Source organism: Xiphias gladius, chromosome 20 (assembly GCF_016859285.1).
Source record: "Xiphias gladius isolate SHS-SW01 ecotype Sanya breed wild chromosome 20, ASM1685928v1, whole genome shotgun sequence".
In the NCBI taxonomy this organism is placed as follows: Eukaryota; Metazoa; Chordata; class Actinopteri; order Istiophoriformes; family Xiphiidae; genus Xiphias; species Xiphias gladius.
In genome coordinates, this window is record NC_053419.1 from 18,494,064 (window position 1) to 18,510,500 (window position 16,437).

General features: G+C 41.2%; 1 protein-coding gene and 1 long non-coding RNA gene across 2 annotated transcripts in view; one reads left to right on the plus strand and one right to left on the minus strand.

Moving 5' to 3' along the window:
• LOC120806450 overlaps positions 1-16,437 on the minus strand; it is a 152,550-nt gene that overhangs the window by 74,590 nt on the left and 61,523 nt on the right. The window lies entirely within an intron of this gene.
• Positions 1-16,437, plus strand: part of LOC120806449 (netrin-G2) — a 68,713-nt gene that overhangs the window by 3,390 nt on the left and 48,886 nt on the right. Inside the window, 1 exon segment of the mRNA XM_040157651.1 lies at positions 9,612-10,255. Within this exon segment, the coding sequence (XP_040013585.1) occupies positions 9,612-10,255 (644 nt within the window).

A 16,437-nucleotide genomic window follows, 5' to 3' on the forward strand; every position in this document is an offset into this window, starting at 1 on the left:
AACGTACAGTGGGCGGTGACGTTAACAGGGACCAGCAGGGGCGTGTGAAGCATGTGCACAAGTTGGCTGACAGCGCACGGTAGTATGTCTAAGAAAGACAAAAAAAACCACACCTTCCTGTTCCACAACACATTTGCCCGTTTTAGAAGGTAGAAATCAGCCAGCTCTAAAAATAGACATGCGAAGAGAGAATAGCCGTGCAGCAGCGGAAGGGGGGCATGCAGGAAGGGGAGGAAGATGGCAGCTGGTAGTGTGGATCAGTGCTTCCCATGCTGGGCCTAAGGCCATACCTCATACTGCCTGCCCAGTGTAGTCCTGCCAGGTCCGGCTGGCCCGCCCTGCCCAGCAGTGGGCCATCAAGCCCGCGCAAAAAGGGCCACCCACACCCAGCAGTGGGCCATCGCTGATGCCCCTCCCTGGGGTAAAAGCTAACCCCGGTGGCCAGTGTCCTAATATAACACACCCTTGGAGGTGAACATGGGCACAGCATGAGCAGGTCTGACAGCATAGGGCATAATTAACGAAGGGAATGGAGAGAAAGAAACACACAGCTACAGTAAAGAGAGCGACAGAGAGAGTGACTGTACGAACAAGGGAGGTGGGGGAGGGTGTAGTGATGTAATGGCATGGCTTGCTTCCCCATTAGGACACAGTTGAAAGTGATCAGAGTGTGTTTAGATGTGTTGGCAGAATGAGAGGATAGTTATAAGTGAGATTTATGCCCGACTCAGGTGATGCAAAGAGGAACTGGCCGCAGGGGCTTAGATAGCCTGAGGTGAACTTAGCATACCACCTCGTCTCACCAATCAGGATCTCAGGACTGATGGCTGTTTCGTAAAGGCCATGTATTGAAGCTACAGAGCCAGTGTTTGTGTATGTTTGTGGGTTTGCAAGCGTGTGAGGGATAGACTGGCGACATTATTTTGTCAACCCGGATGCTATTACCATATTTGTGTCCATCTCGGCTACTGTTCATGCCAAACTTTTGCTCCCCACCTCCGTTGCAGCGATTTGGGAAATACGGACATGGGCAAGGAGCACGAGCCTCCTATAGCTTTCCAAAAAACGTACATGTAACAGAATCCATCTCAAAAAGAAACACAGAGAGTAGTCCCATGGCAGTGCCTGCAGGTAAACATTTGAGATTATTTCTGTTGAAGCCGTAGGAGACTCTTTGCCACGATTTCAATGTCGATTTCGAAGTCACACTATGGCAAGAACGATGTTGTGTCAGGGCAATGGATTTCAACGGGAATACTTTCTGTGTATACTTTCGGTTGGACTCAAAGCCACATGTTGGAGATGATTTGATAATTTAAGGTTTTATTGAAATCCGTAGGAGACTTATGCTCTTTGCCCCAAAAAACTGTTGATGTGGAGTTAGAAAGAAGTGAGCTCACCAAACCTCTGTAACCCGCTCTCTATCACTGCTTGAGGCCAGCAGTTTGAGGCCACTACTAGTATAACACCGGAATCTCTGACAGAACCATCGACGGTCGAGTTGCATTGTGGGTAATGTGGAGGACAGGTTTTTATAACGAAGAAAAATGCACGCAATAAAAAAAAAAAGCAATATCACTGGTTCTGCTGCATGTTATAGGAGTGCAATGCTAAATCAGTGGACTACTCTTTGAGAAACACAGAAAGTACAAAATAATATAAAGATCCCTGACGCACAATCCACATCTCAGTTGCCTCAAAGCGTAAACTCCTTTTCCAGCTTGTCTGTCTTTCTTTATCTGCATCTCCTCCTTTATGAGTGGTTAAGATTTAATAACAGACATCAATAAAAAATAATAGCTTTTACCTGAATCAGTGCATTTCAAGGAAACAGTGACTCTCCCTGATATTTTGCTCTTTCAGTGCACTGTATCTGCTGTAAATGTTACCTGAATTCTAAGATGAGTTCCTAATATAACTCAGGCAGGACAAGCCACTGCTGCTGCTTCGGAGCAGCATGGTGTCCCTGCCCTGTCCTTCTTCTCTCCTCCTCCAGCACAATCAGACATGGCCACAGTAAACATTTACTTTTGCTAGCATGCAGACACACAGACATAAACAACACCCACCCACGCAAACTTGCACCTAAGACACACTTACACTTGCCAACTGCTGTTTTGTACAGACAGAGACATTTTACACTGAGTGAATAAGCACGGTTTCAGGTAATCAGAAGTAAAAGGCAGATACCTGCATTTCAGGCAACACACACACACACACACACACACACACACACACACACACACACACACACACACACACACACACACACACACACACACACACACACACACAGAGGCACACCATCTTCACTCAGGATAACAAGAACCTCCACTATGATGGAAAAACCCTCCAACAAAATAAAAGATAAACGTCATAAGTGAAAAAGCAATATCCCTTTCTCTTTCCCTCTGTGGCCTTTTTAATGGGAGGGTCATTTCATTTGATGTTTCTCCAAAACAAAATAAATTGTGCTCTCTGATAGTGTGTCCCTACCTTTATTCCCCTTGCTAGCAATATAACTAAGAAACTTCTATAAGTGGAGGAAGAAATAAAGAGGAGAGAGAGGGCAAGGCGGTGACTGGAAGTATTTTGGTACGATAGAAATGGTCATAAAAGCGAGGCAGGAGAGAGGGAAGGACATGCGGAGCACAATTTTCCTCATGCTTCATTCCTGTGTAAATGCATAATGGTACACTCACTATTTCCATAGGCAACCAGTAAGGTTTTGTTACTGCTGTTGTGTTCAAAAGCACTGCAATACTTCACTTCTGAATTGATGTTTTGGAAAAATCATTTTTCAGGTCAGGGAGCTCACTCATCTTTTAGTCACAGATTCAGAATCAAGCGAGCTGCAGAGATTACTCAAAGATGAATCAGTCCTCGTAGCCGAAGCACAAGGCAAACTTTAGCGCTTGAGTAGTTATTAATGAGTGTTTAGAATCACATTGTTATCCCACAAGTGAAAACAAGGAAGTCACTCATGGCAGGGGCATCATGGCGGCTGTTGTCGTGGAGACAGGATCCCAGCGAGCATAATTGCTGGAGGGGCTTAGCAGTGCAGGCCAACTGCTGCGGCAGGTGGCCTGCACTGCTAAGGGATCTGTGTGTATATGTCTATATCTGTGTGTGTGTGTGTGTGTGTGTTTGTGTGTGTATCCTGGCATAAATATACAGGACCAGGACAGAGTAGTGGCAGGAGGCAGAGTGGGATAAGGAGGACAGGGCACACACAAATGGCTTAAACATAACCTCACACATAAGTCTCTCATAGGGGATAGAAATCTTCCAGCCTATATAACTATACATATCAGCTCTACTGTAGCTAATCCTACAGGGCTCGGGGAGGTCAGAGGAGACTGATGACCAGAAACGTGCAGCTTTTTTGACCCGGGAAAGTGACAAGACCTAATGAAAAAAATTGTACTGATTCTAGCTTCTTCTCTAGTTTTTGGATTCGCTGTCACACAAACACACAAGTGCTTTCTCTCAAGACACATAAACGCTGTCACAAACACACTTCGGGCCCTAACCTATATGGAGTTTCCACTGTATCTGGGACAGTGTGATAGTGCGATCATTTTCAACAGGATTTGTAGGTCGAGGGTCTTCCCCAGAACAACAGCCCTCTAATCCAGTCCTATGTGTGTAAATTGTATTTCTGGACTAAGGTCAGGGGATGCACTAATGGCGGGCACAAAAGCAGCAGGGCCACTACAGTACAGAGCAGCTTTCAAATAAAAGTAGCTCTTGACTTTCACTGCCCCCCCCTCACCCCACCCCGCAACTAATTCTAATAATCTTTTCAGGTTACACTTGTTTATAAGCGTTGTAGATTATCATCCTAAATATGTTTGTGCTGACAGTGATCTCTATCTGAGTCAGTGCAAGGGAGATAATTGGGTTATCAGATAGAGAACAATGCTGCTATGTCATTCCAAGATGGAGAGAGATAGATTATCTGCAGTTTGTGATATAAGGATACTGTAGTTCCATGCAGGATGGTCCTGTACAGTGTCTTCTGTGCCGTACAGCTTCCCTCAGCAATGGCTCAGGGTTTGCTTATGTTTGGAGTTTTCCCACTCTACGTTGTCACCACAAATCAGATGATTTATCATCTCAGCCTTGCAGGATTGTAACTTTTGCTTTTGTTATTAGACCACTAGAGTGGGTTTGAGTGACTGCTCACTTTCCCTTGGTACAGTCCAATGACTTTATTCAAAAGGCAGTACTGCCGGCAGATGCTGCCTCTTGGCAACAGACGTGAAAAAGTGAGCGTCTGCAAAGAAGCGGTGACACATGATCTGAGCTTGCACATTACGTCGATGTGATGCAATATGGCTTTCACGTCAGAGCTAAGATCATTACGAAGAAGCTGCTGTTTAAAGTGATACCCGACCCAGAATTTTTTCAGTGTAGAACGATCAGCTTTGGGAGCCTTGAAAGGTGGCTGTAGAAAGTTCACACACACAAGTTCAGTGGGAATTTGTGTTAGTTATAATGGATTCCAATGGAAAAGTAAACATCCATAGGAACTCTTCAAACCGCTTCAAAGTCCTCTACCCCATCTGTAAGCGCAGTATGTTACAAACACTAGTATTTCCACGCAAAATATGGCCAAACACACAACTTGCATCCCAATCTTCACGCACGACTCTGTTGAGCTCGTTAGCGAGCACGTGTTGGTTTGTGCAGTTTAAAGAGCCCCCCCCCTCCTGCTGACGACATCCGCCTTTTTCCATCAAGCACTAAACTACAAACAATTTACAGCCAACTCTGAAGTCTACAGGGGGCGAGTGTTTGATACTCTAAAGACAGCTTTTGGGTGAACTATCACTTAAAAGTCATTATGATCTAGATCTGCTGTGCTGAACTAAAGCAGTCGCGACAGTACATGATATTAATGTTGTGTAATTCACTTTCTTAGTGTAACTTCAGTATCTTAGTCATCGCTATAATTTGATAAAAGGTTAAGTAGATGGTAATTTTGGCAAGTTAAGTTCATGCATCACTCCAATAGGAGTAAGGATTAATCTGCATATAACATTTCACTCAATACTGCCACGATTTTCATCAACACCATTTAAGACTCAATTCTCCTTGAGCTTCTTGTCACAGAGAGCTGAGCACACACCCTCCACTGTTTTGAAAAGATCTTTCACAAAATATGACAATTGGTCACGATGATTAATGTGTTAGCTGAGGCCAGAACTGGGTAGTTTTAGTCTAGTATTAGCTTTTGATTTTGAACTTTTAATTTTCCTAATTTTTCTTTTCTTTCTTTGTGTTTATCATCACTTTTCATCCATCCGAACTGTCTCAATGTGTACTCAGCAGTGTGTTACAAAATTCTCCCTATTAAATGATTTTGCTGATGTACCTCATCTGTTTTATTTTTGCCTCAGTTACAGCCATTTTCCTATTATTTATTCCTTACTTATTCATCACAATTTATATTTATAAAAATATTACATTGCTATCCATTTCACATGTTAATCGAATCTGGCGATATTAAGGATTTCGCACAAATAAAATGAACTTTTAAAACTCTATATCACATATGTTTTTGCACAGTAGCAAGTCACCTAGTCTAATAAACAATATGCCAAATGTGGAGTTGAGCATAAATGTGACCAATCATTGATCACTTCAGGGTTGATCTGAAAGGTAACTCCTAAACTAGACTGTGTGTAGGAGTGGGTCGCTTAATAAATGTGTCTTAAATTAACTGCAAGGTTGCACAGGATTTTCTTCACGCATAAACATAATGTAGCATGTTTTTAATTATTTAAGTAAATCTGCTTTTTTCTGTAGTTGCTGTTGTCAGCATAATTACCATTACCTTACAGAAGACCATTTCAAGACAAGCTGGTTTCATTCTTAAACACTACAACTAGAAGTAGTATAACACTACAAAAATAATAAGAGGAACAAAACAAAGAAGAAAGGGGAGGGAGGAGGAGTGGGGGTAGAGGAAGAGGAGGTGGAAGAAAAAAGACAGAAAAAAAAAGCAGGATATTTATACTCTGCACTCCATCAACAGCTTATTAGGCAGAATGCAGTAACATTCTGAAAGACTATTGGATTCCCAATAAATAAAAGAAGAAGGATAACAATAAAATGTAATCATTTACTGCAAGTGTAGAAAACAGGACAGGAGGTCGGAAACACAATCACGTGAAAATTCCCCAGACATCAGCAGCTAATTCTTAACTTGTATAAAATCTATGAACTGTATTTGGAGTGAATTTCTTTATTTTTGAAATATCTAATGGATCAATTAATAACACTACTGTGTAATTGAAACGATGGAATTGATTTTTGAGTAATGCTACAAATGTGTACAGTAAAATATAATGTAAGAAGCCAGTGGCTGTGTATGATAAAGTTAATAGTGGGAAAAATATATTTTTTTTTTCCGATTAATTGAATGACTATGAATAAATATTGAAGAAAATAATAAATCGTTATCAGTCTAATTAGCACATCCTGAGGGCATGATGAGCTTTCTGCATGTGATACAATCTAAACAACGTTAGAGATGAATTTTGCAAATTAAGCACCAGGAGAGACGACTGTGTGGATCTTTGGGATTTCATTGTGTAAATATTTAACTTCTGTGGTGATGTGGATGTCAGACAACTGGCTTACAACACTAAGCTATATTAGTTTTACTGAAATGTCAGCAAATGTCTCAACATGAGGAGCCAGCAACTGTGGAATTAAGGATTCTGGGACCTGGAAATAGAAACTAAATCGAGGTGAAGGGCTATGAAGACTGTTGATATAAGTCATGGGAGGTACCAACACTGCTTCCTAGAAATTACATCCATATACAACTAATTTGCAACAGCAGATATGTTTTGAAGGAAATGTAATGATGACGGCATTACGTCTTCCAGTGGTGGAGGAAGTGTTCAGATCCTTCACTTAAGTAAAAGTACTAATACCACAATTTAAAAATACTACACTACAAGTCTGTATTAAAAATCTTACCTAAGTAAAATTATGTAAGTCTAATCAGGAAAATGTACTTGGAGTATTAAAAGTAAAAGCACTCAATGCAGAAATCGGGCCTCTGAGACTGTTAAAACTATTATATCTGTATACTGTTTATCTTTAGATTATCATTAGACCTCCATTAATGTCTTAGCAGCATTTAACTGTTGTAGTTGGTTGAGGTGGAGCTAATTTTTTATATTTTGTATAGGATGGCAACTGATGATTAATTTTATTATGGATTAATTAAACAGTTTTGTTCATCCAGTAGTCCAAACTTCAAAATCATTAAAAAAAAAAAAAAGATAAAATCATTAAAATAATTCAAAAGAAAGGCAAAACATCCTCACATTTGAGAAGCTGGAACCATGAGATGTTTAGAATTTTTTTCCAATAGTCACCCAGTAATTTTCTACCAATCTGATTAATTAATCAACTAATCTTTTCAGCTCTACTGTGGCTGTTGGATTTATAACCAAACATCATATTTTATAAGCTCTGTAACTAGTAATTACAGCTGTAAGATAAATGTAAGTCCAGAAAAAAAAAGTGCAGTATGTCCCTCTGACATGTAGTGGAGAAGAAATTCAAAGTAACATGACAATAAAATACTTATAATATAATACAAGTACCTCAGATTTGTACAGTACTTAAATACAGTACTTGAGTAAATCTACCTAGTTACTTTCCAACACTGACGCTTTAGATTAACATAATGAGGAAATTATGTTAATTAACGTATCTGGCAAGTTGCAAAAGTGTTGATACTGAACCTATCAGGAAAATATCCACTTAGAATGTATTTAATTTGTTTTCTGTCAAAATATCTGATCTTGCAACACAGTGTCCGCTCATTGCATTATTAAGGACACTTGCAGGACTTTGTTAAAATTACGGAAAGATTATGGTCTGGTTTAACTGTCACTTCAGACACAATGTGTTTATTTACATTTAATCAAAACTGCAGTCTTGGTAATCTCAACCAAAGCACTTTTGTTGCCTTAACCTAACCTTAACCACAGCTGGGAGTTTGGACGTGAACCCCAGTCTCTTGTGTCAAAATCCGGCGATTTGTACACCTCACTTTATTCACTGAAAAAAAAAAAAAAAGTGACTGAAAATAATCCAGTCATCGATTACGTTTGTCACTACAACATAATTGGGAAAACTATTTAGTAATATTTGAACAGAATTTTCTAGGAGACAAGGTTAGAGGTACAGTACAGGGCCTGACCTTTTCTCTAACAGGGAAATGTAGAAATCTGAATGAACAGAGGATAAATTTCTTTTTTTTTTTTTTTGGAAGAAAAGGATGTAGAGAGGCATGAGATCTCCTGACAGAGATTGAGAGGCATTTCTTAGCGCAGGTGGAAAGAGGCCCCTAGCTTTCTGTGAGCCGTGTGAATAACCCTGTTGACTCCTGAGTTGTGTAGAGAGGCCGTGGATTGAAAGTCTTGGCATCACTAAAAGAGAAAGATCAATTCTCTGGAGTTAGAAGTGCAGCAGCACTCTGCTGTCTATGCAAAGACAGTGATGATGCATGATCCTCTTGACCTTCACACTTCCTGTTTTGTTGTTTGGCAAGTTTCCTTTTAAGCTCTCTGTCCCTCAGTGTCCTTGGCGAGGAATTAAGGGTACTACTCATTTAGACAGACGCCCTCCTTTCTCTGAACAATAATGATGTTTTTTTTGTGAAGAGTCAGACAGCTGAAAAAGTACACATTTTTTGAATCAGTACTTATACCAAGGATCACATAAAGGGGAACATCCATACTTTACCTGGAAGGAAACTGGGAGTAGAAATTGTAATTCATTAGTTGAAGATACTTTTCAGTTGCCTTACATATGACAAAGGCTAAAAAAACTTTGCTGAGAGATGTTTTCTTTTATCGCCAATTGAGTCGTTATAGCTGAAATTTCATTTTGACAAGGTCTATGTGGACTGGAATACCAAATGGGAAAAGTGGGGCAACTGCCCTTGGGACCCCGAAGACCCCATGTTTACTGTGTGGCAATCACCTTGTGGTAATTTGAAGCACCGTCAAAGCACATTATAAACTGTTATAATAAAGGCATTAAGGTGGGTTGGGCTTTTCTTAAAACCAATCCTGAGGCCCTGTTTCAAAATGTAGCTTTAACACCTTTATTATATCAATTTATATTATCTTTACATGATATTGTGTTAATAAAATTACCACAACCTAACTAACAGCAAGCAAACCCAGGGTGAGTTAATAATCTGGCGTTGGAGTACTTCTTGTTTCTGGGGCTCTAATAATGAAACTGCCTTGGGTAGTCTGCTGTGTGCTCTGTATCTGATGGGTACTTAAAGGTAACAAGTCACAAACAAAATGCACAAAGAGTAGGGGGGAACCTTTGCCCCATGGCCCGTTAGCAGGTTCATTTTTCCGTGAGTCTGTGACTTATGTAGATATATGCATATATGTATATGTATATTTTTTATTTTTAAGTATATACGGTCAAAAATAAACAAATTTAATATCTCAAAATACACCTTTTTATGGCAGATTATTATCTATAGGCTACTATCATTAGATTCATTCTCAAACCCTTGATGATAGCTCACTGCTCTGTCTTCAACTCTCTTTTAGGAAAACCCATACCTGTGCAGTGACGAGTGTGATGCATCTAACCCAGACTTGGCTCATCCTCCTCAGCTGATGCAGGACCGTGAACGCAATGGCCTAATCACATACTGGCAGACAGTCACATGGAGACGCCACCCAGAGCCCCTGCTGGCAAACATCACTATGTCTTGGAACAAGAGTCTGGAGCTCACAGACGACATCCTGATCACCTTTGAATACGGCCGGCCTACTATCATGGTTCTGGATAAGTCCATGGACCACGGACGCTCCTGGCAGCCCTACCAGTTCTATGCTGATGACTGCCTGGACGCCTTCAACATGCAACCCAAACGAGTGCGTGACCTTTCGCCTGCTAACATCACACGGGTCATCTGCACTGAGCAGTACTCGCGCTGGGTCGGTTCCAAGAATGACAAGAATGTGAAGTTTGAGGTGCGGGCGCGCTTTGCTGTGTTTGCCGGACCTCGGCTACAGAACATGGACAGTCTGTACACTCGCATGGAAAGTATGAAGGGATTGAGGGACTTCTTCACCTTCACCAACCTTAGGTTGAGGCTTCTCAGGCCCGCCCTCGGAGGCACCTACGTCCAGAGAGACAACCTGCTCAAGTACTTCTATGCCATCTCAAACATCGAGGTACCTGCCAGGTGAGGGTCAATTTATTATAAATAAAGGTCTTGACACATGTTCACGCATCTTAATATAAAAACAGAATTCACTTGTAAGAAAACGGAACACTGCAAAATAATCTAAAACAAGACTTTTATATTGAAACTACGTAATTAGGATACGGGAGCTATATTATTCAGTTATTTTTTATTCCTTATTATGTTTTGATAAAATCCTCCTTTGTATACTCTTGCATCCTCCAAATTCTCCCTAAAACCAATCATCACTCTTTAGTCTCAGAAATGTGAATCATTCTCCTCTGAAATGCTTATTTTAGTCCAGAAGTAAAAGGATTTTCACAGGGACTATTTGAGAACCACAAATAAAATAATTTGCAAGGCTAGATACAACCAAGGGAAAGTAATTTCATCAGTCCTGTATTATAGTTTGAGTGATCCTTGATAGCCCATCCTCTAAAATTATGCTTAATCACACATTTTACTAATTTGTTAAGTTCGACAAGAATTGTTGACATGGATTCTACAGAAGTTGGTGATTGATTGTTGCAGAAATTGCTACTGATTAAAATATGTCCCACAATAATATTTATGCTGTTAACGTAGCTCCTGTTAAAACAAATCAGTAACATATGTTAGATGTGTTACTGATTATAGTTTTAATCTTATTACCTCCATATGGTTGAATATAACCTCTGTCTTTTCTTACACTCAAACATGACAGATAAAGGAAAACCACCTGGTGATGAACATACCCTCTAGTCAGACATTCATGTGCGCACACACACACACAGACACTGTGATCTAAGGGCGTTTAAAATGACCCCCTCTACCTCAGCATAGATCCTGGTCTGCCTGTCACTGGCCTGTGAGGACAATGATTAATGACAGAAACATACGGCCTTGGTGGTCTAACGTAAACCGCCTTCCACATTCTAGCAGGGGAGCCGGGAACCCTTACATGGCAACTTTGTGACAGTGAAGGATGCTCAAGCCGTCACACGCCTGCTTAGCATCAACAAGCCATCTCTCCTACCTTTCAGAATTATTATTCCAATCAATACAGCAGGCTGACATTTGAATGGTATTTAACATCCTTGTTGGGATGGCCTGGAATAGGAGGAAGGAGGCGTGAGTGTGTGTGTGTGTGTGTGTGTGTGTGTGTGTGTGTGTGTGTGTGTGTGTGTGTGTGTGTGTGTGTGTGAGATAGAAGTGATGGGTGAGAAGGGGAAAGTGGAAATGAGCAACTGTTTCGGCTGAGCATCGGCCGATGTGGGCTTCTGTGTGTGTGTTCTGTTCGTATGTGGAGTTAGGGTATGGGGGATGTTTGATGAAGTCCTGAGTGCATGCTGACACAGCACACACACACACACACACACACACACACACACACACACACACACACACACACACACACACACACACACAAACACACACACACACACATGCAAACAACCCTCTGGCACTGTGGAAAGGGCCGTCATGTATTGATCACAACCACTTTTCAGGCTCAGCACAGAATCAGAGAGAGGGAGAGATCAGCCCAATACCCTGGGGGTGAAATAGTCCATCACCACACCAGAACCTCCACCAAACCCAGAAAACTTCATAATCATCCATCTTTGTTTTGAAATATTTGAGCTTATCTCATTATTTAGTGGTCCACAAGCGCACCAAATCTAAGAATGTATCATTTTACACGAAATCCCTCCTGTTCTGCTTTGCTTCAAACACCCCCTCCACTGTAAGCCCTTCATATAAAAGCCCTTCACATAAAAATCCTCTTCATATTTATACTTACAGAAATTTTCTTAAATTCTCTTCTCATACAGAGAGCAGGGCTGGTGGCTGATGGCTGGTGGCATCTGGTGATAGTGTCAATATGTGCTGGATCTGGTAACAGAGGACCCAAATTTAGCTCTGTGGAGATGACTGAGGCCAGTCCCTCTTCCGTCCCGGCCGCCCTCACCTCCCGTAACATAATCACTAATCAATAAGTTATTCTGGGCAGCCAGCAGGAGTATTAGGTGATAGTGATGGGGGGTCCTCAACAGTACAGTACAATCAGGAGTGTCTGATGCTTATGGCTGGGAAATTGATTTTGGGGAGCGAGACGATTAGTCAATGTTCCCTGGACAAAAGGCTAAGCTATTTCATCTCATCTCATCTGGCCTTAGTAACATATTGGGATTTCCAATGCTTAAAATTTGAATAATGAATATTCCACTCTGATGGTGCTTCAGCGGGGACGGGGCACTGAAATGGGTTTTATATGATCAAGACCGAGTGGCAGTGTACCGCAGGTCGCCACGGTAATGAGATATGCTGGTGTTATCAACGGAGAGAGGGCTGTAGTCACTTCCTGGCTGTAATGTATGTCCCCAGGCCTCTAGCTGTTGCTCTCCGGCTGAACCCAGTTAAAAGTAATTATTATTAGTTAACTGTTCATTATGACCTGAGCTGAGCCCGCACATAGACAGCAAAACAAGCCCTTTTCCCATCAACTAATGTAAAATGTTACCTCTATGGGACGTATCTCTTTTAACTGACACTGCATTGTCAGAGTGAGTGGCCAGGCTCTAAAGAGCTGGCGCAGGTGTGCGGGAAGCCAGGTACTGAGGGCTAAATAGTGCTGCTTTATCAATAAATACGTAACCTAATAGGCCATTAAGTGCAAACGCAGGCAAGTTAGGTTTGACGGTAGGCAGGTTGTAAATTTAGATTTGTGGATGCGATTAAAACACTCTGCAAACTGGATCTTGAGCAAGCTGTGAGAGGGCATATAGGGTAGAGGGCAGCCAGAGCTGGAGTAAGGATTCTGAATTGGGCAGAGAGAAGAGAAGGTCGAGCAGGGGGAGTGGAGGCAAAGTCAAACTGGACAGTCGATAGAATATTATTATATGATTCAGCATCACTCACTTTGTGTTGCAAAGTTCTCCCAAGGTTAACTGTAATGAGCTAAAGTACTGACTACAATATACACTCTAAGCCAAGGTGTTTTGGGTTTTGAAAGCCTCAGGCTTTATGCTCATTTTATAGGCTATATTCAACCCTTAGATGTAGCCATTTCCATATCAGTGATGGGCCATGTGAAAGCCACCTCCAACCATCAAAGATAGACTAGCAAAGCCTCAACTCTATCATCATTTACATCAGTGAAATCATATTCACCAGGAAGCTTCACTCATAAGCAGAGCTCTCAAATTCTCCCTCACTCATTGGATCTCTATCTCTCTGTCTCTCTTTCTCTCTCTCTCTCCCTGTTCCCTCTGTCCCATCTGTCAGCCACACTGCTGAACTGTGGCATGGACTATAGCAGGCCATGGCTAGCCTGTAGTCTGCATTATGGATTAGACGTGGGGTCATGGTTTGGGCTTTTTTAATGAAATAAGCAGCAGGCCGTACGGTGGGTCTTTATAATGGAATAAAGGAAAGGTTGTAAGCGCAGGAAGAGCAAACTAAGTGGATTAGGGCCAAGACGGAGAGAAGGAGATTGAGCAGGATGAGGAGATAGACGAAGTCTGCATCGTTTTTCTCTCCTTGCTGGTAATCGCTGCAGCATCAGGTCCTCTTCTTCCAGACTTCTCAGTTTGATTTGATTGGCTGACGTGGGAAGAATGACATTTAACTGAAGCCAAGTATAGAGTCTGAGTGTCTCTTATTCCCCTATGTTAGTCAGCTGAGCAAGGGGTGAAGAAAATAGTTCAGGTCATGTCCAACATTACTTACAGTACTGTTCTGGTGGACTTCACCACCATTGATCATTTTTCCACTGGGGGGAAAAAAAGTTAATAATGTCAAAAATAATTTGTTTTAAAAAATTACCCCTTATTGGCATTTGAGGCAATCAATATTTTTAAAAAAGAACTGTAAGTATTGATTTTTTGAAAATTAGTTTTTTCCTAATCGGTTTCTGCAAACTACAGAACAGTGAACGAAGAATTGTCAAAACTTTGTTTTCCTACTGAACCGAGATTTGAAAAAATATTGGATACAGCGGGTCTGGCAGCAGCAAAGTATTTTTTGCTGTATTATAAAAAAGTGATATGGTAAGATGAGTCATCTTTCTCCATATTCCCGACAAGTAGGCAAGTGCATGTGTGGCGTCCATTAAGAGAACGCTACAGGCCTGACCTCTTCACCCCTGCAGTGAGGGAATCCATAGGCTCTGTTTTCTGTGGGGGGCATTTTGCTGGCATGGTTTGGGTCCTCTTAGAGGGATGGGTCACAGCAAATCAATACAAAATTGTTCTGAGTGATCACCTTTATCCTATGATGAAACACTTCTATCCTGATGGGAGTGATCCCTTCCAGGATGACCATGCACCCATCCATAGGATACGAGGGGTCATTGAATAGTTTGATGAGTATGAAAATGTTGTGAATCATATGCTATGGCCTTCGCTGTCACCAGATCTCAACCGAACTGAACACCTATGGGGGATTTCAGACCGATGTTTTAGACAGCTCTCCACCACCATCATCAAAACATCAAATGAGGGAATATCTTTGGAAGAATTGTGTCCACCCCCCCTGTATAGTTCCAGAAACTTGTAAAATCAATGCCAACGAGCATCAAAGCTGTTTAATCCGTCACCCGTCTGTAATTTAACACAAAGATGGGCCAAACCCGATTGTAATTACATAAGATTTGCAGATATTTTGATATAAGCCAAGTATTGGACCAATTAAAATTTTGACCTGATGACAGAGTTACAGGAAAAGTAATGGGATCAACAAAGATATTACAATTCACCCTGAGGGTAACGTGAAAATCTGCAACAAACTTCATGACAATCCATCTAACAGCTGATGAGACAGCTCACTCAAAACTGAAAATGTCAACGTCATGGTGGCACTAGAGGTAAAGTCATACGAACGCTAAAGTCAGTAGGATTTAACTTCTGGGAAGAATGGATGTCTGTGCCAAATTTTGTGCCAATTCATATCTATGTTGAGTTATTTTAGTCTGGACCAAAGTGGTGGACCGATCGACTGACAGACAGAGAGACAGTGCCACCCCCCCACATCCCTATATTTATACCCACCACTACCACTACTACTGCTACTATCAGTACAAAACAATGTCGTGATTTAGTTTCACAGGCTCTAACCCCTAATTACATTTGCTAGGCCCAGTCTTGTCTAAAAGCCCCATCTCTTACCAACAACTAATTATTTTCCAGTAGTGAAAATTAGTTAAGAGCAGACCTGGCAGAAAACAAACCATATGAATGTTAATGATATTCAGAGGGTTTTTACATGGTCATGTTGTTTCATGCCTGCTTTACTGATTTATCCATTGTGTGTCTGTGTTTCTCTCAGTATCATCCTGGCCCCCTGCTGACTGAGCTAATGTGCTGAGAGATTTAAGCTCTCCGTCTCCTCACACACTAGAACAGACTGGCACAGACGATTTACCTGGTGTTTATTACCATGTTTCCGAGAGTAGAGACAGTCTGGACGAAGCAGTTTTTATGACTTCTTTCATGTTTCTGTAGCTTTTCTGTTTGTGGTTATATAGTGAAAGCCGGAGCAGCCGAAGTTTTATTTTAATTCTCCGCCAAATGGCAATATTTCTGCTACACAAAATACACAACTTTAGTCATGGAAATTCTTTCGAATAAACCTGATTTTTTTAAGAGCAAACATATGTAAAAATCCAAGAAAATAGTTCAGTGAAATCGTTTTCTTAAGCCAAGGTTGTGCGTGTAAATCTTGTTTTTCTAGAGAATTTCCTTTCATTTGATCATTTATATTTTGGCCCCAAATGCTCAATGTACTACTATCATTTCTATCAATGTGTTTACCCTTCAAAATTAAACGAAACATGACAACCTCCTGTCGCTATGACTTGACCCACATTAACTTAAACAGTGGTTCCCAACCTCGGGGTTGAGGGCCCCTCAAGGGATCGTAAGATAAATCATTAAAGGGGAAATCCAATGATTTTACACATTGTCTTGATAACTTTCCAGAGTTGTAAAATCCTGTCTGTGAGTACACAAACTGTTGTGCAGTGTTTTGGCACCTGGTAAGCTCTTTAAACGCATTACTCTATTACTCCACTTGGACTTCCGCGATTGTATTTCACTGTCTCTTTGGAGCCTTAAACCCCTTAGAGTTGCATTGTGGGTTAGGTAGGTGCCAGGTTTTGGCAGGAATCAAAAAGATGATGATATCACCGATTTTGATCCTTTAAA